The following is a 26,587-nucleotide window of genomic DNA, read 5'->3' on the forward strand; positions in this document are numbered from 1 at the left end:
CCAATAGATCAACTCCAAATCATCATTTCCTAATCATCACCTCATCATTATTACCACTGTCATCATTATTATCAATATCATCAAACAAAATAGCACAAAATGTTACTTTATACATTAGTGTTGGCAGAATTCATAAATTAAGTTTGTTTCGTATTTAAATTTGACATAATTTTATTCCCGATAAACCCATAGTGCGTTGAAAATCATTTTAACATTTTGCAAATTCAAAGAAATTCGCAAATTTAAAGAGTGACGTCACGAACATGTTTAAGCAATAAACAACAAAAATCTGTGCTTTTGATTTAATGTAAAAAGACAAAATAAGAACAAGAGCAAACAACAAAAAGAAATGAAAAATAAAAAGAGTATAATTATGTATCGTAATTATTAATTATATTATTAATTATCATTAACTAAATAAAACTTCATTATTGAACAGAACTTCATTAAAATAACCCTTAATACTAAAACCGAATGTTAATTATAAATTGGAAACAATTAATCTAAAAGAAATTATAACAAAATTAAAACTATATGTATTAAGTAAAAGTATTAATATTTATTAAATATATAATATTTTGAGAGATATATTTTTTTATACATTTAATTTTGATATTATTATTGATAGTTTTATAATTAACCATTTTTATTTACTTAGCATGTTTGAATTTATGTAGTAAATTCTTTACATAGCTGTTAAAGTATTCTGCTATTGCAGTGTAAAACGCTAATGTAAAGATTTTACATGAATCACACATTAATTTAAAAAAATTATAAAAATTAATTAATGTCAAATGGCAACTAATGATTTAATATTTTATTTAAACTATATTAATTTACTTTTAATCACAATTCCAGAAACTTCAAACGTATGAATTGGGCCCAATACATCGAAGGAGTTTAAAGAGTTATCACCAAAACCCTGTTGTCATTTGTCTGGTAAAAGAAATTTGTCCTTTATAGATCAACGTTTTCCTTGCTTAAGGAACATTTAATGTAAGTTTCATACAATTCAAGCATGTATTCAAAAATTTAACAATATAACATTTTATTTATGACTTTAATATTAACTCTATTGAATATACATATATACTGTACCAAAGTGTACGATCGAATTTAAATTGTATTTAATATATTTTGAACAAATTAAAATAGTTATGCTAATGAATATAGTATCCTTTAATAAATGAATTGTAATAATTTAAATATGGAATAGAAGATTTTTTGTATGGGAATATTAGATTGCAACAAATTTATGTGGACATGTAGAAGGTAATTGTAAATTAAAAGAATTACAACTTAGGGAGTGATTTAAAATTATGGAACACAACGTCACTAAGTGTAGAAGGGTGGGAAAATTTACAGTGTTCATGCGATATGTCATCAATCGCTTAATCAGTGAGTTAGTAGATCGTCTGTAATTATTAGTTATCACATTTTTGTATCATCCTTATAGTTTAAATAGTCTAAATCTTGGAATGAAATTATTCTTTCCCTCCCATTGCCGGCGAGCTAAGCCTTACTTCAATCGTTCCAAGTACGACCTTATTAAAATAAAAAAATCTTTAACCAAGTTTCAAACTGAGTACTGCAACATACCACCATGTGCCTTACTAGAGAGAATCCCATAAGGCCTCTTGGAATAATGAAACTGTGGGTAGAACCACAAAGATTCTATGGGGTGACCCTGATGAGAGCAAGACGAGAAATCTTCTCAAAATGAGCAAGTCTGAGGTTAGTATGATGGTACGTATTCTGAGTGGACACACAGGATTACGAGCACATCTATACAAAATTGGACGTGAGGATTCAGACGAATGTAGAGCATGTGGAGAGGACAGTGAAACTCTGGAGCACTTTCTTTGCCATTGTCAGGCATTCGTCGAAGTTAGATCCAAGTATCTTGGAAGTGATGTTATTCCGGAAATAACATTCTTAACCAACACCGATTGAATGATTCTTAGGAATTACGTCCAGGAAACTTAGTTTCTGAACATGGAAAAATAATACATTCAGTGAACATTTTTTTTTCTTGAATTGGAGCGCACAACAGGCCTGATAGTGGCCTAGGTGTATTTCTTCGGATTTGATGTAGTATACATCCTCCTATCAACCTAACCTAACCTAAGTTTTATAGAAGTCTTGATGACCCTGCCAAATTTCATAAAGATCGGGCCCTATTTGACCCTAGCTCCCATACAAAGTCCCCTTCAGAAAATTACTTGAATGTCCCAAATTAACTTATAAACACAAATATCGCGATGAAATTCAGCACAATAAAATATTATGTAAATATAAGTATATTCACAAAATTTTATCGAGCTTGGTCCATATTTGCCCCTAGCCCCCATATAAAGCCTCTTTCAGAAAATTAGTTTTTCATCCATAAATTGCTTAAATGTATCGGAACAAGGGAATATTGAAGATAAATGCTTTATTATGAAAAATAAATCACATTTAATATTCATAACTGGTGTAGGGTATCATATGGTCGGCCACGCTCGACTATACTTTCTTAATTGTTTTGTACACAGAAATGTTATTTTAAAATTTTTTCACGATCGGTCCATCCTTAGTCATAGCTCCCATACAAGGTTCCCTCCCGAAAATCACTTAAACGCACATAACTCATTACCAAATATTGATATCCATACATTTAGCCAAATATTGCTCTTATATACATAAATTACACTATAAAATTGTTTTACGTTCGGCCCATATTTGGTCATAGCTCTCATACTAGGTCCCCTCCAGAAAATCACTTAAATGCTCAATATTCATTACCAAATAATGATATAGATACATAATTTTGAAATTTTGTCTTTATATACATAATTGGTCATAGCTCCCATACAAGGTCCTTTTACGAAAATCTGTTAAACGCACATTACTCATTACCAAATCAAGCTATTGATACAAAATTTAGCACAAATAATATTTTTGTATACAAAAATTCTATTTCAAGATTTTTTCATGATCGGTTCATAACATTGGTGCGGTCCCATACAAGGTTATCTTCAGAAAATTACTTAAACACACATTACTTATTACTGAATTACGATATAGATACAAAATTTTACTGAAATATAGCTTTTATGTACAGAAATTTTGCTTAAATAATTTTTTACGATCAGTCTATAGCACTCTAACTTATTTTTTAGCTAGGAGTATTTAAATCATTTGATTCTTCGCTCTTAATAGCTCTTGTATGGTACTTTGCATGGATGCCATAAAATTCGACATGTTTTGTTTAAGAGAAGTGACATTCTGGGTAAGTGCATTTAGTAATGTTTCTAACCCTCCCATATTTTGGGGAACATTAGGTTGTTTGTTACTAGATTTTAGAATGCTTGCATATGAGGGAGTATTAGAATTTACTCGGGCCTCGTGAGTATTTTCTTGGAATTTTAAATTCGATTGAGTAGAAATTATATTCTTGTTTATATTTGAAACTCCAGAATTTATCGGGTTATTGGTAGTGTTTAGATTTGCCATTACTGGTTCGTCTAATTCACCTCTTAATATCCTTTTCTTCTCTCTTAGTCTTTTTAGAAACGCTTATATACTGGGCAACCGCTTTCCCACACGCGTGCAACACATACAGTACGTAAAGTGCAGTAATTTTTCGTGTGTCCAAATTCATGACAATTTCCGCATTGAACAGCGTTATTACGTTTGATGTGTTCTTCAATCGTAAGTCTACGATTTAACAAGTACCTCAACGAGTAGATCGGATGTGTTTCATTTCCCTTTAATTTTCTCTCGTCGGGCTCCAACTCAACCCTGAATAGTGGATGGGCGATTTTGTCCCTATTGAAGATATTGCCTACGACTCTAGTTTTATAGCCCAATTCTTCCAGGGCCTGCTTGATATCGTTAGGTTCTACACTCTATACCCTTGATTACAACTATCAAGCCTTTACTACTTTTTAGTTGGTAAGTGTAAAAATTTGTCTTTTTATCATTTAGGTATTGAGAGATTTTTCTGTAATCATCCTCAGTGTAAATAACTATTTTTGTTTCCTGCACACCCCCTTTTCTAATTGGAACAATGTGAAAATTTTCTTTGTTAATTTGTTCAATTACTGTATTTACTAGATTATTTGAACTAGGTTCGCGTATGTATAAAATGAAAAATAAAACAGCAAAAAACGAAAATATTCAAAAATAATAGTAAAAAATATCATCGATATTAGTTTAATATTTAAGAGTTTCTCTTGAGCACTACAGGACCAACATTGTCACCGGTTTGCTTATTGTGTTCAGCATGGTGGTTTTAATGATTTCTGACTAGGATTCTTATTACGAACCTAGTCGTTACTATCATCTTCACTTAAAAGAGCATAACGATTTTTTATCAAGCGATTATCAATTACCTTTTGCTTCTTTACGGAATTTTCCGCCTTTTGGGGACTTAAATTTCTTTTGTTTATATTAAAGTATCTAAGCATACTTGTTGTTGTTGGTGTACCTTTCACGCTTCCAATTTTTGGTATAGCACCTTTGGATGTACTTTTGTTACTACTTACGGTTCCTAGCCCTTTTGGAACACTTTCGAACTCTAACTTATGTTTTTCTCAAGTGGTTTAAATAAAGCTTGTGTTTTCATATTTTCCCCCGTTGTTTTACGTGTAGGCATTGTTGTTGTTTGACCGTTGGTTTTATTGTTTATGTTTTCTTTTGTGTTATATTCTACACAATTATTTTTCTCTTCTGTTGTTTTAAGTGTGTGCACAATTATTATTTGGTGACGATACGTGTTGTTGATTGATCATCGATCTTATTTTCGTTTTCTTTTGTATTATATTCTACACAATTATTATTTGGTGAAGATACGTGTGTATTATTAGATGATATTGCGGGGAAACAAGAGCGAGCTCTCTCAATAGCTTTCGCGGTTAAATAGTTTTTGTTATAATTTGGATCATTTATGTTTTTTTGTACACTATCCCCGCTAAGGAATATGTAGGCGTTCCGACCGTTTAAGCTGAGCCTAGTCTCATTTTGAGAACTCATATGCTCTTTTAAAATAAACTGTTATACAGTTGTAATAAAGAAGTAAAGAAAGATAACAGAAAAAAAACACTTGTTGATCTTTTTTTTAATAAATAGATGTAAATTAAACAATTGAAATATATTTTGTTTATCACTATTATCAAATTTTATAATATTTTTTATTTTTGACGTCCATGCGCAATTATTTATTTATTTATTTTTTTGTTGAGCTTAAATACTCTGTTTTTTTATCGAATTACACGGAGCAGATTTAAAACGCGTCTATCTCTCATGAAAGTTAAATTCGAAACAACATCCTAATCACGAAAATCCCAGAATTTTGAGTAAGGGAATTTCGGAATTGGCATCCCTATTTTGTAGCCAAAAATGGGCAAATCTGATTTTGTTATAAATTAATATTAATTTTTATTATTACTATTTAGTATATTTACTACTAGCTGCGTGTATCCGGAGTTGCACGGGTTTCTTCGAAAAGTAAAGTGAATATTATTCTATCTATAATGACTTTTTTTGAAATAGATTTCAAAATTTAGCTTATAACGATAAAATAGTTATTATATTTTTCAGCCTTTTTTTAATCCTTAAAGTCAGTTTCTGGACCAAAAAGTCCCTTAAAAATTTTGAAATTGAAAATGAGCTTAAATTAAGAAATTTTGACTAATTTGTAGAAAAATTTAAGAAACTTTTTTTTAAAAATTATACTGAAATCAGCATTTTCAATCACTGGTAGGGAACTTAAAACACTTTCAAATTATTTCGGGGGCATTTTATTAATATCTCTGAAACGATTATGAGAAATTCTGCAAAAAATTCCTTTAAAAAGTACAAAATTACGTTTTTTCTGTCCCAAAACTACTTTTAATTTGACATACAATTTTGAGTTGTTCATAAAGAGTGAAACCACCATTTTTCGTCATTGTTTTTAATAAAATACATCCAATTATAAAAAAGAATGTGTAAAAATAGTATTTTTTTATTCATCCAGGCTAAAGTTTTAGATGGGTTTAGATACCACTTACTATATCTGAAAAAATAAAGGTTTAAAGGTCAAATATCGTTAGATATACAAAAAGTTACCCAAATAATTTTACTTATTAAAATATCCACATCTTCCTCTAATTAAACAAGTAAGAAAGTATAGTCGGGCGTGGCCGACCATATGATACCCTACACCAGTTATGAATATTAAATGTGATTTATTTTTCATAATAAAGCATTTATCTTCAATATTCCCTTGTTCCGATACATTTAAGCAATTTATGGATGAAAAACTAATTTTCTGAAAGAGGCTTTATATGGGGGCTAGGGGCAAATATGGACCAAGCCCGATAAAATTTTGTGAATATATTTATATTTACATAATATTTCATTGTGCTGAATTTCATCGCGATATTTGTGTTTATAAGTTAATTTGGGACATTCAAGTAATTTTCTGAAGGAGACTTTGTATGGGAGCTAGGGTCAAATGGGGCCCGATCTTTATGAAATTTGGCAGGGTCATCAAGACTTCTATAAAACTTAGTTGTGCCGTATTTTATCGATATATCTGTATATTTAACATAATTATGAGCTCAGAAGCCCTTTTCGGGGGGTTCTGTTCTATGGGGGCTAGGTGAAATAATGGACCGATTTTAACCATTTTCAATAGGCTTCGTCCTTGGGTCAAATAAAACGTGCGTGCCAAATTTCATCCAATTATCTTGAAAATTGCGACCTGTACCTTGCGCACAAGGTTTACATGGACAGCCAGCCAGCCGGCCAGACGGACGGACGGACATAGCTTAATCGACTCAGAAAACGATTCTAAGCCGATTGGTATACTTTAAGGTGGGTCTAGGACGAATATTTTTGTATGTTACAAACATCAGCACAAATCCAATATACCCTCCCCACTAAAGTGGTGTAGGGTATAAAAATTTCGGAATTTGTTAATGGTAAATGGAAAATGTGTGCTGGAATTATTCAAAATCATTATATAATTTGAAAAGCTTGGAATAATTGCGGCGCTACATACGTGCAGAATTTTTGGTGTATAGTTTTCTAAAAGTATAAAAAGATATTGAAAGATGAATTCATCCATATTTTATATGAACAATGTATCGTTTGGGAGGTCTGTATACCTATATAAGATTTGCAAAAGTGCTGTCTTTCAGGACACTCTAATGATTAGTCAAATACAAATCTTCATGGTTTTTTAGATTTGAGCTGCATTTAAAAAATGGCAAGCGAATCTACATCAAGATAATTTTTGATGGCTTATTTAACTTATTGCAGATTTTTATTGTTATCTTGATTTAACAATAAATTTAAATTTTATATTTTTGATATAAAACTCGATTTGTATGGAAAATATGAGTGATTACGGAACTTTATTGTTTTCTTGAATTGAGAGTTATTTATAATAAATTTTTAAAGAGTTATATAAATAGACATTTATTTTAGGAGCGGTTTTGTTCAGTACTGCGTACAAAAGTGGCATCGTAGATATTCATTCAAGATCTAATATATTTTATAGTTTTCTCGATCGTGGGAAACTACATCCGATTCTCTTTTAAAATTGTTATTTTATGAGGATATACAGCAGATTACAGGTTTGAAACAAAAATAGTTTCCGGTGGAAAATATATATGCTATTTTCACGATCGCAATAAACTACATCCGATTCTGTTTTAAAATAATTATTTTTTAGTATATACAGCGGATTACAGGTTTTGAAATAAGAATAGTTTTCCGGTGGAAAATATATGTGATGGGATATACATACGAATCTACAACCGATTTTACGCTTTAGACGAAAATCGATTTTTGATAATAAATTAAATTGATCACATATTTTTATTTAACCTAATCGTAAAATAAGTTAAGGACCTACAAACATTTTAGAGTTTTCAAATAAAAATAAAATTTTGATTAAAATGTTAACTACTTAAATAATAATTCTCATATACTATAAGAAAAATATATCATGAACATAATAAATGTAACAAAAAATGGACGGAAAAAGGTCGTTGCATTTCATTAAGATCACAACAGGCCTATACCACAGAAATTAGTGGTATAGGTGTATTTATTCGGATTTTATGTATTAAACATTCTCTTCCTCAAACTAACACAACCTTCTACGATATAACTATTGTCATGAAGCGTAAAATCCAGATCAAAAAGTTGTTTCCAATAATACAGTGTATGTTGCCAAATTTGGTTCATATTTTTTATATTTAGCCTAGAAATTTGGTGTTATAGCTATTATTCTAAAAGTGAACATAAAAATGTACGTAGCATCCAATCAATATCATATAGATTCATTTTTAACTTCTGAGGTTAGACCTATTAATATGCTGATTTTTTTTTTATGTAGTGTACACATTCAAATTAATGAGGAAAACTATTAATCAGGCAATTAAAAATGCCAAGAAAGTAAATTTCAACCGAATATTCAATATGAATACAAAAAAATGTGGCTAGAGATTAAGAAATTAGGCTACAATGATGATACAAAACAAACAAACCTCTCAAAACTTGTGTTAATCAAGAAGATGTCTTAAAGGCTTTTCTTTCTATAAAATTTAACTCTGCCGGTCTCGATGGTATAGATCCAATATTCATTAAAGAATTATTACATAAAATATTGAACCACATCACAAATATTTTCAACACAATTTTTACAACTTCTTCTTATTATAAAGAGTGGAAAACTGCTAAAATTGTACCCATACCGAAAAACAACTCGGAGTTTAGACCAATTGCTGTCCTTCCATACCTATCTAACGTTTTTGAAAAAATTATGTCTGTGCAAATTTCGAACTTTCTTGATGCAAATAACTTATTGCATCAAAAACAATCAGGGTTTCGAAAGAAACGAGGATGTATTACGACACTTATTGATGTTTCAGAGGAAATTCGTGTACCTGTTGATAGAGGTAAAGTTACATTTTTGACGCTATTAGATCACTCTAAGGCATTTGATACTGTAAATCACCTTACGTTAGTGAGTAAACTCACTAAATTATTTGGGTTTACAACGTTTTCAGCTAAACTTATTCAATCTTATCTGCAATATAGAACACAACTGGTTGTGTCTTCAGGTTTATCCTCACCTCCAGTGGAACTGAAAAGAGGAGTTCCTCAAGGCTCCATTCTAGGCCCACTTCTGTTTTCATTATATATTAATGACTTACCTAACGGGATAAAAACTTGTAAAATACATATGTATGCCGATGTCGTACAGTTATATTGTAGTAGTGAAACGGAAAATGTAAACAACTGTATTATAAATAATAATGCGGATCTTAATAGAGTGTTTGAATGGGCTAAATGGAATGACCTGAGCTTAAATCCAAAAAATCTCAATGTCTGGTTATTACTTAAAAAAATTGATAGTAGTTCTTTTCCATGAATTATCCTTAACAACCAAAATATTTTTTATGTCGAAAATGCGAAAAATCTTGTAATAATCTTCAATAATACTCTTACCTGGAATGATCACATAAATAAGGCATCTTGTAAAGTTTATGGGATTTTACGTAACTAATGGCATTCCCACCATTACACTCCATTCAAGGTAAGATATTTATGTTTTATTTTACCTACACTTTTTTATGGATGTGAAATCTTCAGTAATTGTGACAGTCTTATTAAAGTAAAACTTTCAAGAGTATTTAACATTGTTGTAAGGTATTTCTATGGTTTAAGAAAATATGACCATATATCCATTTATGCTAAGCGAATATATGGAATGTCATTTGAAAATTACTTGAAATTCCGATCTTTATTATTAATTCACAAATTGATATTTAGTAAGGAACCAGAATATATCTTCTAGATTACTCTCTGAAAGACACTTTTTTATATATGGAATTAGACTTTGGGACGCATTACCATACAATTACCATGTTATTTCTAGCGCAACATCATTTAAGAATAAACTTTTATTACATTTTAAATGTATTTTATAATTATAATTATTAATACTAGAGTTCGCCCAGCGGTCGAAATTCGACCAAAACCAATGCTGGAAAAATTGCATAAACATGCTAAAATAAAACCCTATTTTTGTAGTTCAAATCTGTGGTAAAAAATTAACTTTACTGATATTATCAAAGTGTATAATTTGCTTTGATTAATGTTTTCTTTTAGAAAATGTGATAGGTTTTAGTAAAAGTCCCATCAGAAGTTTAAAACCTCAATTGTCAAAATTAGTTATACAACTTGTTTTTCAAAAGTATTTCAACTATTTTAAAAGTAAAAAATAACGAACATTTCTTCTATCAACTTATTATTCCCTATACATATACGCTACCTTCACAATGCTGGAGTACTCTACTGTACACACCAGTAAAGAAATGTTAGCTGTTCAGAATACAGAGTGGAAATGTTCTAAATAATTTGTCAAAACAATAAAAATATTTAAAATAAATAATGTCTTATCTAATTATAAATAAATTTTATTTGGGTGTCATTAGTAGTCCATCCATCAGATATATGCTGTATAAATTATACCTTATAACACTCGACAAAGACTTCAGCAGACCTACATTTATTAAATAAACGATAAATTGCTAAGTACGGTGAAACACTCTTCATCCCAAAAGACATGATTTATATATAGCAGTTTTATCTAGCAGTTTCATCTATTTTTATATAGCATATAACCATCACCTATTCAACTTACAGTTTTCACTTTACTCAACTATTTCCAAATTGGTTAGAATAACCCAAAAAAGAAGAATATCATCAAATGCTCGCTGTGCTAAACCTGCATATAAGCGATATACCTATCCATTTATTACGGTGTATCATTTACCGGCACGACCAACTAAACTTTACTTATATTTTATACAGGCTTTTTTTAATACTTACTGACACTGAATCAATTCGTTAATCCATCATTTAAATCTTCCAAATCAATCAAAACTAATAATTATGTACCGCAATTCAGTATTTTATTTCACCGATTTTTTTCGTTAAACATAATTGAAAAGTATCGGCAGTGTAACGTATAATATTTTAAAGATCTTTGTCTTTAAAATATTATACGGTCGTTAAAGTTTCCTCGGGAATGTACTTCAATTTAATTATCCAATAGAAAACTCTAAATATAAAACTGAAGTCCTAATTCTTATAAAAATATTCCTTTCGATTTGGTAACAATCGTAACAATATTATAACAAAATAGGTCATTATCTCATTCACAATTTAGCTCTTTACACAAAAATATAAAACAATAAAATCCTATTTTCGCTTTGCCTAAGCCTGTTTACATACATTTTTGTTTACAAAAATCTTATTAAAAACAACAACAAAAATAAATATCATGCGAAATACAAAAAGAAAACAGTAACAGAGAAGTTAAACGTTTCTGCACTCTCCTCTCTTTTTTTAAAAAAGTAAACAACACGGTTTACTTTTTTGTTTTGTTTCTTGCTTTGTTTGTTTGTTTTTAATTTCAAGAATACGTACGTGTGACTATTGTTTCTATGTATTAGTAACAACTTTAAACGCTTATAGCTCGTAAAATTCTGAACCGATCTCATTAATATATATATTGTGCACATCTGCGAACAAATACCTTCAAAATGATATATTTTTTGCCAAGATCAGATGTATACTGCAAGAGTAAAAGGGGTCACAAAAAATCGTATTGCCTACTAATTATATAGATTCTGTCATTTGTAATGACTAATGTTGTATTTATAAGATTTGTGTCTTGTAACATTGGGATTATCAATAAATAAATATAACATTGGGATTATCAATAAATAAATAAAAAATAAATAATAATTGTTTTACAAAAAGTTGCTGTAAAAAGGGGCGTGGCGTCCGATCCAGATATATAGTTTATAGTTCCTCCTGAGGTCAGACCTATCGGTATGCCAAAATACATGTAATTCGGATCAGTAGTTTTCTGTAAGTCTTGAATGAAAATTTTGTATAACAATTATATAGAAAAAAGTGAGCATAAGAAGAATCGTGAAGTCCAATCATGACTTTATATAGCCTATTGTTAGAATACAACTATTAGTGTTCTAAATTTCATGTAAATCGGTTCAGTAGTTTGTCCGTGAAAGCGTAACAAACAGACTTTCTCTTTCATATAATTATAGGATAAGATAAGGATAGTTTTATAAAGAAGTTTTATATAGAAAGGGGAGTGGCATCGAATCAAGATCGTATATATAGCCTATAGCTCTTTCCAAGCTTATACCTATCGGTATGCAAAATTTCAGGTAAATCGGCTTAGTAGTTTTTGCATATTGTGATTGCAAAATTGGTGTAATAATAGTTTTACAAAAAGTGGACGTAAAAAAGAGCGTGGCATCCGATCATGATCTTATATAGCCTATTGTTCCTTTTGGGATTAGCAGTCCAAATTTAATGGAAATCCGTTGAGCAATTTTACCGAGAAAAAGTCTGTTTTATATATGTATATATAGGATTGCTATGTTAATAAATTAATAATGTAAACATATTTACCATTATCTATAATGTTGTCATTTTGCCCAAAAGTATTTTTTCCAGAACTGCCCATTCGTTCATTGGTTCTTAATTCTATATGGTTAGCTATTATGTCTTCTTTATTAGTATCAATATGTTTTAATCGATTGGAGTGTTGTTTGCCTTTACTATAGTCTAAAAGTAAAAAATACATATATTATGAATTTAATTTATAATAATTTTTTTTTATTTTCATTAACTAGATCAAAATTGTTCACAAAGCGATTACCAAATTTTGAAAATCATATAAAATTTGGTAGGTTTTAAACAATTTTGGTAGTTTTTTGACAAAAATTTGGTAGGTTTAAAATTTGGTCAGTGGCAACGCTGAGGGTAACAAGTGTTCAAGTTAATCGATTTATGAACAATTTTGATAGTCGCTGTTAATCTAGTTAATGAAATAAAAAAAATGAAATTTAAATTTTATTTATTTTTATTAATTCTTAACTTCGCAATTCATACATGTGCTTACAATTAATTCTCTCTTCATAATCTAATACAATTGGTAATTATTGAATATGTTTAGTTAAAGTAGCCTAATTCAAAGCATGTTCAGTTGATAACTAATATATCAATGCCAAATATACAACAATACCCCCTTCAAAATTTTATTTAAATTCCAAATATATACATGGCTATAAAAAGAATTTAATTGGTTCATATTAATTAATAATTAATTCATTAAAAATAAAAATAAATTCATTATTTGTTCCTCGAAATTAAAATAAACTAATTCTTCCTTATTGTCATATAAGTTGCTTATGAATAATTACTTATTTACTATAATGAGGATCAATTGGTAAAGCATTATTCTGTTCACTTTCAATTAGACCCGTATTACTAGTGACGTTAAGTTTTTCTAGTGGGTCAAGAATTGCTTGAAATTGAATGCTCATCGTTTTTGTACACAAAATAATCTGAATTGCGTGTCTCTTCCAAACTTTGCATCGATTGTGTGAACAATATAAGTTTCTTTTCCTATTTTCTTGAATATTTTCCATCTTTCAACCAAGATACTTTACCAGCTACAGAATAATCTTTTAACCATTACAATATCATGTTCATTGAAAACATTTTTATTTTTTCCCTTATAATTTTCTCTCTGACTATTTTGAACCCTTTCTACAGTTTCTTCGATTTCTTTAATATTTTTCTTTCTTACAATTCTTTTTGGGTTTAACAAATCTTAATTTTTAAATTTCTTAATTTTCTTTTGTTAAACATTAAAAATGCTGGAGAAACACCGATACTGGCGTGTTCTGTATTTCTATAATCCAATAAAAATGTATTCAATATATTGTTAAATTCTGACAACCCACAGTGGGGCAGAATGGAAATTTTTTGGAAATAAATCTGGCATTTCTAAACGGCTGATCCGATCGGGATAAAATTTGGCGTGAGCGTAGCCAAGGAGTATTCGAGTTTAAGTTTTGAAGATGAACCCCGCAGATGCCCCAGGGACGGAGCTGTGGCGGCTCAAAGTAGGGTACCTACGACATGTAAAATTTTTAAACTCGTGCCATTTTTTTGTTTTTCATCCAAATACAAAGATTTTTATATTTTCTGACGAGATCTTGAAAAAACATGCTTGGACATACTACTTATCTCTTATAATATCCGAGTTATAGGCATTTAAAAATTTAGTGATACAAAATTTACCATACCTTGGTCCGCCTTTTTTTGAATACCGGGCGTAATTTTGGACCAAATGGACTCAATTTTCTTTTTAGTTAGACAACAAAATTTCCAATAATATACAAAAAATTTCACATCAATATCATTTACAGATCCAAAAATATAAGTTTTTTAATTTAAAAATTCAAAAATTTTAGATTTTTGCCGTTTTTTTGCCCAAAATGTGTCTTAACTCTTTTATTAATAAAATAAAATTTTCTTTAAGAACATATAACAATTTTATAGTTTTCTAAAAGGTATCTTTACGCAGAACGCGTTGGCGTAAAAAAACTTGTCCTATTTTTTGAAAATGTTGCCACTGCGTCCTTCCGAATATGATCTATTTTTTATCAAAACTTCAACTTTGGGCGACATGTTCTAAAATCCCAAAGCTGGGATCAGAAAACTGAAAGCAGTTTTGGAAACCTCAATATGTTTTCTATTTACTCCAAAAGTATTTTCCCAGCCCTGAAAGAAATGTGGACCCTATGGGCAAAAAAGTAAAAATCCCATTTTTGGGATTTTCATTCCTATTTTTGGGAATTGCGGGATGCCCTTTGACCTTTTCAATTTTTTTGCATTTTCTTATTTGAAATGACAAATTTAACAAGCGTTAAAAATTTCATTGAGTTTTGTTCATAAATAAAGATTTTGTCATATATTACATATTTGTTTAATTTCTAAAACTATGATTTATATCAAAATTTTAATAGGGTCGCAGATAGCTACAACAATTAGTCCATATTTATCCCTTAATATTTTTTTTAGTTAGATATGGAAATTCTCGACCCTTTACAAAAAATTTCAAGCCAATATCTCAATTACATTAAAAAATATGTTCATTTAAACCTGTATCCTTTAATTTCATATTTTTCATATTTTAGTATTAAATATGACAGAACATGTTTAAATCTTATATTTACCTATTTTCTATTTGTTTGCTTATCCTTATAATTGAAAGGTCCTTTTATGCTTAAATTTTCAGAAATTTATAACTATTTTTTACCTAAATTTTTTCTACAGATCATTTCGTTCTGTTTCGTTTATGATCATGTAGGTAAAAATATACGGGTAATGATAATTTCGATTCATTCACTAATAAGAAATATCAATGACTGAATTACAGGTTATAGTAATATAGTCCTAAATGTTAATAGGTAGACAATTCGTAATTTTTTACTTTGGAATACCTGTATTGGAAATGACAAGAATTGGTATATAAGTAAACTTCTCAGATTTTAAGTACCATATTTAATAAATCTACAATGAAGATTACATTAAAGTACGAAGAGTTGTGTTCCGTTTTATGGAGTGTACCTTCAAAAGGGCCAGAAAGAATTGAAGACATTTCAAATTATATAAAAACTACATATAGTAGAAAAGTAGACAAAACAGGCATATCAAAAATTGAAAACTTTTTGATATAAAAAGTAAGTCTGTGGATGGAAATCAAAAGAAATTTCGATTAAAATTTTGTAGTTGGATGGAAACTACTACGGAAATCTCAACTTACAACACATCAACAGGAGCGCCTTGCTAGTCATACGAAGACTTATGTTCAAGGTCAAAAAAAAGAGGGTCACACAAAAACTTTTTTCAATCTCAAATGAGGAAATTGCTGATACATTTAACGAAATGCTGAAAAAGGAAAACCAACCTATGTATGCCGTACATATTGCAACTATTCTTCCTAATGCATCACTAAAACGACTTAAGCGAATTGTGGAAAGTATACCAACTCCAACATCACAATCAGATTTTACTGAAGAGGAAGCAATAGCCCTTATGTTGGAACTGGGTCTCAGTCGAAATAAGTACCAAATATTAAGGAAAGCTCTGCATGAAAAAGGACACAATACATTACCATCATACAAGGCGATCCAGGAAAAAAAAACAAACTATCCTACCATCACCTATTGCTGTTAATGATGTGGAAGCTTGTATTGATATCATCATTGCTCGAAAACACAGCATCAAGAATTGTGTCAGACTTTTCAGAAGACCAACTAAGGAAAATTCATAACTGTGATGTTGTCTTAATGTGTAAGTGGGGATGTGAAGGTTTAGCAGCACTTCCAGAATACAAACAAGCTTGTGGAAGTCGGACATTAGCAGACTACAAAAGTGTATTTATGTCATCATTAGTGCCATTACGAATTCGTTCATATTCCCTTAATCCATCATCGTCAAGAATCGGAAATTCATTTGAAGATATATGGATCAATACAACTCCGGGTTCAAAAAAATTTGAATATATAAAGGAGTCAAAGAAAACAACAAAAGATTTAGTGGAATATTTAAAAGATGAAATAAATGCACTATAGCCCATTTGCATAAAAATAAAGGAATTCTCTATTAACGTATCATATCAGCTAAGCTTAACAATGATTGATGGAAAGGTCAGCAATGCCATAACAGAAACTTCTTCCTCAATATGTAATGAGAAAAAGTCGCAATTCTCAAATATAAACAAAAGCAGAAGTATTAATGAAGAAGTCCTGTCTTTCGGAATTTCACCACTTCATGCCAGAATACGATTTTTGGATTACTTTTTACACATAGCATACGACCTCAAATATAGAAGTGTGCCAGAGAATCTTACTAAATCAAGAACTGAGAGCTGCGGAAAAAAGCAGAATCCAAGAAGAATATAAAGTTCAGATGGGATTAAACATTGACAAACCACTTCCAAGTTGCGGTAGTACAAATGACGGTAATACGGCGAGAAGGTTTTTTCGTGATTTTGAAATTACTTCAAAAATAACTGGAATCGACAAGGAGTTGCTTCGAAGAGTTAACACTATTTTAATGGCACTGAATAGTAAACATAAAATTAATGGAAATCGATTTGGGGAATATACATCTGAAATTTCTAAATTACTTGTATCTCTGTATCCATGGAGGGAACTAACACCAACAGTACACAAAGTATTGTGTCATGGTCAAATAATAATTGAATCGAATATTCTTCCACTTGGAGAGTTAACAGAAGAAGCCCAGGAAGCGAGGAATCGAGATTTTAAGCATGTTCAACTTTTCAGCTCAAGAAAATGCTCCAGGCAATCACAGAATGAATATATTTTTAATAGTTTACTTCTATCTTCTGATCCTGTTCTTTCAACTATGCGAAAAAGATGGATTTGTTATGAAACTCTATCATCTCAAAACGAGGAAGATTTAAAGGGCTTATATTACCTTCTGGATATGTATATCGATATGACAGATTATTTTATAGAAAATAAGTAGTGTTAGGAATTAACTATATAAGTAGGTTGTAAGAATTAATTGTATTATGTTTAAGATAAACAGTTCAAATAAAAAAAGCTATTATACTAACTGATGATATTGTATTAAATTGTGTTTTATATTTCGGTGGGCGGGAAAGGTGGTTTGTGTGGGGTGATTTAGGTGTTGTTGTGCGTGGCTCATAATAAAATTTTAATTTTTTTATTGTATATACAATGTTATAGTCTTTAATAAAATAATTAACTAAATAATTTTTAAAAATTGTCCAAATATTTTATTCAACACCAAATGTATGTTCTGTCATACTTAATACTAAAATATGAAAAAGATGAAATTAAAGGACACAGGTTTAAATGAACATATTTTTGAATGTAATTGAGATATTGGCTTGAAATTTTTTGTAGAGGGTCGAGAATTTCCATATCTAACTAAAAAATGATATTAAGAGATAAATATGGACTAAATAGTTGTAGCTATCTGCGACCCTATTAAAATTTTGATATAAATCATAGTTTTAGAAATTTAACAAATATGTAATATAAGACAAAATCTTTATTTATGAACAAAACTCAATGAAATTTTCAACGCTTGTTAAATTTGTCATTTCAAATAAGAAAATGCAAAAATTGAAAAGGTCAAAGGGCATCCCGCAATTCCCAAAAATAGGAATGAAAATCCCAAAAATGGGATTTTTTACATTTTTGCCCATAGGGTCCACATTTCTTTCAGGGCTGGGAAAATACTTTTGGAGTAAATAGAAAACATATTGAGTTTCCAAAACTGAAAGAGTTTTCTGATCCCAGCTTTGGGATTTTAGAACATGTCGCCCAAAGTTGAAGTTTTGATAAAAAATAGGTCATATTCGGAAGGACGCAGTGGCAACATTTTCAAAAAATAGGACAAGTTTTTTACGCCAACGCGTTCTGCGTAAAGATACCTTTTAGAAAACTATAAAAATGTTAAAGAAAATTTTATTTTATTAATAAAAGAGTTAAGACACATTTTGGGCAAAAAAACGGCAAAAATCTAAAATTTTTTGAATTTTTAAATTAAAAAACGTATATTTTTGGATCTGTAAATGATATTGATGTGAAATTTTTTGTATATTATTGGAAATTTTGTTGTCTAACTAAAAAGAAAATTGAGTCCATTTGGTCCAAAATTACGCCCGGTATTCAAAAAAAGGCGGACCAAGGTATGGTAAATTTTGTATCACTAAATTTTTAAATGCCTATAACTCGGATATTATAAGAGATAAGTAGTATGCGTCGAGCGCTTTCAGAAAATATAAAAGTCTTTGTATTTGGATGAAAAACAAAAAAATGGCACGAGTTTAAAAATTTTACATGTCGTAAAATTTTTTTTGAGCCGCCACAGCGCCGTCCCTGGGGCATCTGCAGGGTTCATCTTCAAAACTTAAACTCGAATACTCCTTGGCTACGCTCACGCCAAATTTTATCCCGATCGGATCAGCCGTTTAGAAATGCCAGATTTATTTCCAAAAAATTTCCATTCTGCCCCACATTGCAACCGTGCATTTTATAAATTGCGTTTTAAGGCAGTCTTTATTGTTTTACTGCGTTTTCTGCCTTTAGTTGCATATAAATGATTTGCCATTGTCAGAAACAAAGTATGTACTTGGGTATACCAAAACGAGCAAATAATTCTTTTAAAACAGAAACAACTGCACTACTAGTTGTATTTTTTGCCATATCAATGTATTCAAGCCATTTACTTGTGCGGTCCACCACTACTAAACACCACCGAATTACGAACGGGCCAAAAAAATCAATATGAATTCTAGACCAAACCTCCCGCGCCCTTTTCTACGGTATTAATTCCTGGTGTGGGGGATAGATCGTGTCGCCAAACAAGGCGCGTATTCCTTTAACACTATCTAAATCTTTACTCTGGTTTGGCCACCAGCAGCTTTTCCTAGCCATCGCCTTCATTCTAACGATTCCCATATGCGTTTCATGCAAAAATTGTACCACCTCACTTTGGAGTATCTCGTGAATTACTATTCTATAATCCCAAAATAAACATCCCGCTTCTTCGGATAATTCCAATTTCCTCTGGAAAAATGGCATTAACATGCTATCAGTACACTTCCCTGGCCAACCGTTTTTTACCATTTCGATTACCATTATCCTCTCTTGTTTTCATTCAAATGACCTCAATATTTAACATTTTATTTTCTTTTGAAATTTGACGTACACAATTAATATATGTATGTAGATATCGTAAGGGAAATTATTCAAATTTTTGTTCGCTTTGCTAGGAAATCTTGAGAAATAATCCGCTACATTATTACTAGATCCTACACGTTCAATTTGGTACTGATATTCTGACAGTCAGTGCCATTTGCTGCAATCTATTAGACTCCATAGTCGGAATACCCTTTTTCGGTATAAAAATATATTGCAGCGGTTTGTTATCTGTTACAAGAACGAAAGACCGACCGTACAAATATTGATGAAATCTTTTTAGACCGAAAATAATCACAACACAACCTCGCGATCGAGTTGAGAATATCTTTTTTCAGTTTCGGTAAGTGTTTTTGAAGCAAACTCTATTAGTTGTTCGATACCATGTTCATTAACCTGAGATAAAACATCCGCAACACCAACCGGGCTAGCGTCTACTGTTAGTTTTGTCTTAAGGTAGGATTACCCAACCGCAACGTACTGTAACCGTAAGAAAACGTGTCAGCTGATCGTTTTTGATTAAGGAAAAGCAATGAAAATGCTTACCGAAATGTAGCCGTAACGTTTCAACCTGTATAAAATAGAATTTTATAACGTTGTTACGTGACATTTTTAGAACAGTAATGGCACTTTTGTATGTAGAATAGAACTGTGGCACAAATTCCCTTTTTTCTTACTTTTTTTATTTGTATGTACAAATTTGAATTTTTATATTATTATGCATAAATTTAATAAAATTGTTTAGCTTTTAAATTTTTAGGTTGCATATGTGATGTTAGTAATGTGTATACATAAAATTTTATAGAAAATACATCAATAACATATCAAACTCTAAGAAATCATAGTTAGACTGTTCAAAAAACCTTCTAATTATAGAAGCAGGCGTAAGTCAAACGTTCTAATTCAGTTAATTCCAAGAAAAAAATATACATGATTAAAATATTTCTCCTGGAGTTAGAGGTCTCCAAAATGTTGATATATAATTAATTATATCTTGATTAATTATTTATATATATGATCGATATAGGTATCAATAATAAGGTCTTTGAAATATCATTTGATTGATATATAATATGACATAAATTATTAACCCATTGAGAGCCAGGGTGAAATGTTGATATTGACTTTTTTACAAAAGCGCCGTTATCTCAAAAATATATCGATGTAACGGTACTTCATATTACATAAAATTTTGTAGACAACAATTGGGGCTTTCATATGATATATGTTTTAGAGCCCTATCTCATTAAATTCAGGCATTGTGTGAGTTTAAAAATGCATATTTTTAAAATCATTGACTTGTATTAAATGCAATTGATATAGCTCGAAACTACTTATCCGATATGCTCGTTATACATACATACATGCATGCATACATACATACATACATTCATTCATTCATTCATTCATTCATTCATTCATTCATTCATTCATTCATTCAATTTTACAAGTGCAATTAAAGGTAACTTTAAATTTTTCAATACTTTCTAAAAAAAGTTAAAAATAATTTTAAAAAATCGCGCGATTGAGATGAGATAGGCCTCTCAATCATATATCACATGGAAGCCCAACATGTTGTCTACAAAATTTGATGTGATATGAAGAACCGTAATATCGATATATTTTTGAGATAACTATGCTTTTGTAAAAAAGTCAATATCAGAAAACATAAAATTTGACTTTTGGTCTCAATGGGTTAAAGATATATGTAATATTCTATATCGATCGATAGATATTTCTGAGACCTTTCTATTGATACCCATGTTGACAATATATAATAATTAGTAGCCGAGACATATTCAATTATATATCACAACTTTGAAAGCCTATAACTCCTGCACCTGAATAGAGAAGATAAATATTTTTCCACTTTTATACTCAGAGGAAGATGTGCTATCATATGGTGTATTCAACAGGAATAGAACGCTTGATGAGTTAAACGTTTTTACTTATATATATATTTTTTAATTTTGGTACCTTTTCTACTTAAATATTTTAAAGAAAGTGCCTCTCAATAACCATCACTGTTTCGAACAGCTGATTGAATATTTATTGTACTTTATTTTTGTTTTTTATAAATGTTGAATTTTTTTTTTTAATACATAAAATATTCTTAAGAAAATAACAAAATAAGCAAATTATTGCGAATAAATTTAACATTTATATTAAAAAACGTCTGAAAACTTCAATTATTTTGTGTTTATTTTCAAAACAAGTGTTACGTTTTTAAATGTTCTATAATTGAACAAACGTGCTAACAGTACGGTACGTTACAGTACGTGGGCAGCAACGTTCGGGTAATTCTACCTTTAAACTTGGAATTAAAGTGTGCCGAACATCTGTCCGAAGCTAAAATTTTTCTTAGATCATCTACCACTTTAGTGCATGCAAATGACCTGTTAAATTAAGTATTAGCTTTTAGCAAGTAATGAAGGGGATGAAGTAAGGTTGATACATCAGGCAAAAAACGCCTGCAAAAATTAACTACGCCTAGTAAGGCCTGAAGTTCTTTAACTGTTAATTTTCTGAATCTTCTCTGGATCTACATGCAATCCGTCTTTGTCGATGATGTGACCCAGATACTTAATTTTCTTGCAAAAGATATTGCACTTCTCAGCAGACAATTTAAAACCAACTTCTGATAACAGTTTAAGTACTCTTTCTACTCGCTCAATATGTAATTCCCTATTTGGAGCACTAATAAGTATGTCGTCGATAAACACAACTACAACGTCCAATTCAGCCAACAAATAATCCATTATGCATTGAACACATTGAAGACAGCAGGCTACACGACTACACGAACACAAATGCTGCTGTGCTGCAGTTGTAGTCGTGTGGTAGCTACTAAATTATTTTAAAGACTGCAGCTACAAAGTAATCAGCTGATCATAAAGTTTGACATTTTGATATATATTAAAAAAATTTTTTTTTTGTATTTCTGTTTTTAAAAATGTCTGAGGAAAATTTAGTAAATTTTATAACAACTATTACTAAAATAGTTCATATAACAAATACCGTATATGAATCTATTAAATTTACAACAGGAAGAATCCGAAGATGGTGGGTTCGCCCAGTGAATCTTACTCGAGATGAGGAAGGTTTCTACAAGACGTGTGTTCAACAATTAAAAAACAAGGACGAAGAACATTTCTTTAAGGCGCTTGGCGGTAACAATAACGTAAGCAAATTTAAGATTTATTTTGATTTTTACTAAAGAAACGTATAATTTCAGGTTTTTAGCTCAAGGATGTAATATCCAAATACTTGCTTGGTCGTACAAAATGGGTATTTCAACAGTTCGCAGAATTGTGGGATGAGCTACACTGCATTTATTTGTCACCTCCTAACGTGTGCGAATTGAAAGCAATATCGGACAAGTTTTATGTAAAAACAGGAATGCCAAATTTCTTAGGAGGTATTGACGGGAAACATATTCGGATAGTTTGCCCAAAGAATAGCGGTTCGTTGTATTACAACTATAAAAAAACGTTTAGCATCGTGTTATTGGCAGCTTGTGATGCTAACTACGTCTTCACATATGTTGATGTCGGAGCTTTAGGTAGCCAGAGTGATGGTGGTGTACTTGCCAGAAGTGACTTTGGAAAGAAATTATTAAGTAACACTTTAGAAGTTCCTTACGATGCCAACTTACCAGGAACTTCTATAAATTTTCCCTACTATTTTGTCGGCGATAACGCATTTCCATTAAAAGACAATTTAATGCGACCATTTCCGGGACATTGCTTACCGCAAGATAAGGACAAATTTAATACACAGTTGTCTAAGGCTCGAGTGCACATAGAAAATGCTTTTGGCATTTTGGCCAACAGATGGAGGGTACTGCATACAACGATACATATGTATATCCCCAAAAAATGCAGACAAAGTTGTCTTGGCCACACTGGTGCTTCATAACTTTTTAATGCTAAAAAATGACAGAAACTACTTCACAACTGAGCTTGTTGATCACTCAATTGACAATCGTGACATTGAAGGTCAGTGGAGGGAAGATGTGTATTCTCTGCCATCATACCAACCTAGGTCAGCTAACCGCTCATCCACAACGGCATTTCAATTAAGAGAAATTTTAAAAGATTTCATTCAAAATAATGTGTAATATACACATGTTTATTTAAAATTCAATAACAAAAGAAAAAGCACTTATATTTAGATAAAAAATAAATAAAATATTGTCCTACAATAATACTAAATAAAAAAATTATAATACATTGTTTTACAATAAAACAGATTAAAATATTGCTTTGCTTTTAAATATCCTGAGGGGCGTATTGTCGATTTGTAACAAATTGTAAGTAAAACATTTCTGCAGAATCAACGTCAATAATATCTGGATATTCTTCATCCTCATTGTTTGTGTTTCCAACAGTGCTAAAAAGGACAAGACAATATAAGTTTTATATTTCTGTCAAATTATCAGATATTTCTTACTTTCTGGAACTTGTGACGCCATCTAAAAATGACATGGCCTCAAAATATTTCCACCTCTTTTTTGGTGTTTCAGCTCTACTGCCGGAAGCAATCTGCTGCATTCTTTTACATCTTTTGTAGGAGTCACGAAGCCCCTTCCATCTTTTCCTGCATTGTGCTTCTGTAAAAGTTCATACATATTAAATTTATAATAATAATGACCACATATACATATCTTACCATTCATCTTTACATTTGCAGCAACTTCCTTCCAAGCATACTCCTTCTTCTTCAAATTTTTGTAGTCTGCCTGGCCTAGGTCATATAAAATTATCCGGCTGCGTACCTCTTCTATTAAAATTTCGTCTACATCCATTTTTTCTTGAAATACAAAACTAACGTTAATATAATATGAAAATGCAATAAAATACTTACCAAATGCAGTTAACCAAAAGAATAAAACAATTGAAAAATGTAAACAGCTGTTTCTTGTTGATATGAATTTATAATTCAGTGGTGTCACTTTATCGGTTTTTGTTTTTACTTTTATAAAAAATAACCGTATAAAATTTCAAAGTAATTAAGATTTAAACTATTATTTTGAGTAAAAATATATATGTTGTAATAATTTACGTACCTATTATTAATTAATTCCTATATGGTTATCAGAACTTTTCTCAATAAAGTAAAAAAAATTATGTACATATTTTAAGCACTTAAATTTTTTATTATATTAGCGACACTGTTTCTGTTTTGTGGTTGACAAAAATAGAAATTAGCTTAATTCGACTGCAGCGACAAAAGCAGTCGAGTGGTCGTGTAGCTCTGCTGTCGTCAAAAGAATCGTCTTCATATAAACGTGTGTATTTTATTTTTGACAGATTGCAGTTGGTAGGCTGCTGTCTACAATGTGTTCAATGCATTATTTTTTGAAAAATTGCCTGTATATTAACCATGTATATTGAAAAAGTCCTTTAGACTTGGAAATACATAGTTGTGTATTTACGAGAAGTTTTATCCAGTTCTATTTGTTGATAAGCCATACAAAGATCAAGTTTTGTAAAAAAAATGTTTGTTAAACCTGAAATAAGAAGAAATGAATAACCTGAAATGTTGTGAATTAGTTTCACTTTACCCGAAATTGCGCATTTCTGCGCGTTTTGAGTTATTTTATATTTTCTAAGGTGCTACCTTATAAGCATTTTCAAATTTGATTAAAGGACTACGTAAAGGATGATGTTCTCATCAGACATGTATTTTTGTCATCCTGTTATCCATGGTGTTTGCAAGGAATTGCAGTATTTAAAGGTCCGAATTTTCGTAATTTCTTAGCAACAAAATGGAAAATTGCGGTAGGAAGGAAGAAAAATGTTTGTATTAAAACTGATTTATTATTTCGGGCAGTTGCAACCGCTGCTTGGAAGTAAAGACCCTCACGCTGGAAATTAGTTCTAAAAAACTTTTGGGATTTCGACAAGTCCTTCCAATATGAAAAAAATTATGTTATATCATCTTAATTGTAGACAATGGGTTAATAACCACCAAAGGGTTAATTTTCGCTTAACTTTGTTCTAATATACCTAATTTATGCATATGCTCCATCTTAGACTTTAAAGAGTTTTATTATTTTGTCGATCTTAATTTCGCACTGAAAAACTGATGATTTGAACCAATGTGCATTGTAAGCTTTTTACAACAAATTTGTACTTCTTAAATTACAATTTATGAAATGTTCATTAAATGTACATTGCGAAATTACATTATATTCAGATCCCGTATCCAAAATCATTTCAAATATCTTATTATTTATACTAACGTTTACCTTTACTTAGCATTCTTCTTCTTTACTTAGCATTGAAAAAAGGCTTAAACAGTCCTCTGACGCCGCGACATCATCATCCATGAAATTAATATTTCTTGCCTTACACATCTTCAAGTGGCCTCGCTATCTGCATTGGTTACATTTATAGAACTTATATTTACAGCCTTCGCTTCTATGTCCCGCAAGCCTTCAATGAGTGAGGTCAACAAAATTGCTTTTCTCTTTCATTGTCATTTGCTATGAAAAACTGCTCCAATTGAAATTGGAAAACATTCCATGTATTAGACAAATGATCAAATTTTGGTACACTTAAACCATTCATTTTAATTTATTGTTTTCCTCGTCGCCACTGTGGTATATCTTTATTTATTAATTTTATTAATTCTTAACTTCGTAATTCATACATGTGCTTATAATTAATTCTCTCTTCATAATCTCATACAATTGGCAATTATTGAATACGTTTAATTAAAGTAGCTTAATTCAAAGTATGTTCAGTCGATAACTAATATATCAATCCCAAATATACAACACTATGTATAAACGGTTATTAGATGTAACAATATTGGCAGCAAAATTTTCCGAAAGTATCTATCGTTCGTATCAACTTAAAATTTTTAGACATTTTCTGAAAATTTTTCAGCCATCTTTGTAAGATCTAAAAACCATGTATCACAGCTTTTATGATACATTTATT

The 26,587-nt window shown here is 30.4% G+C and overlaps 2 protein-coding genes across 2 annotated transcripts in view; both read right to left on the reverse strand.

The window, feature by feature from the left end:
- Nucleotides 1-26,587, reverse strand: part of LOC119610026 (pituitary homeobox 1) — a 320,354-nt gene that overhangs the window by 177,306 nt on the left and 116,461 nt on the right. Inside the window, exon 2 of the mRNA XM_037965101.1 lies at nucleotides 12,490-12,645. Coding sequence (XP_037821029.1) covers nucleotides 12,490-12,645 — 156 coding nt within the window. The remainder of the gene's footprint in view (nucleotides 1-12,489; nucleotides 12,646-26,587) is intronic.
- On the reverse strand, nucleotides 23,855-24,551 carry LOC119610034 (transcription factor Adf-1-like). Its single transcript, XM_037965114.1, has 4 exons — nucleotides 24,504-24,551; nucleotides 24,309-24,449; nucleotides 24,090-24,249; nucleotides 23,855-24,029 (listed from the first exon to the last, which is right to left on the reverse strand). Exons 2-4 carry the CDS (start codon nucleotides 24,442-24,444, stop codon nucleotides 23,909-23,911), a joined length of 417 nt encoding a protein of 138 aa, XP_037821042.1. The 5' UTR covers nucleotides 24,445-24,449; nucleotides 24,504-24,551; the 3' UTR covers nucleotides 23,855-23,908.

This window comes from Lucilia sericata, unplaced genomic scaffold, assembly GCF_015586225.1.
Source record: "Lucilia sericata isolate MDLA Ls3-8-SP2 unplaced genomic scaffold, ASM1558622v1 Contig000026F_arrow, whole genome shotgun sequence".
Classification (NCBI taxonomy): domain Eukaryota; kingdom Metazoa; phylum Arthropoda; class Insecta; order Diptera; family Calliphoridae; genus Lucilia; species Lucilia sericata.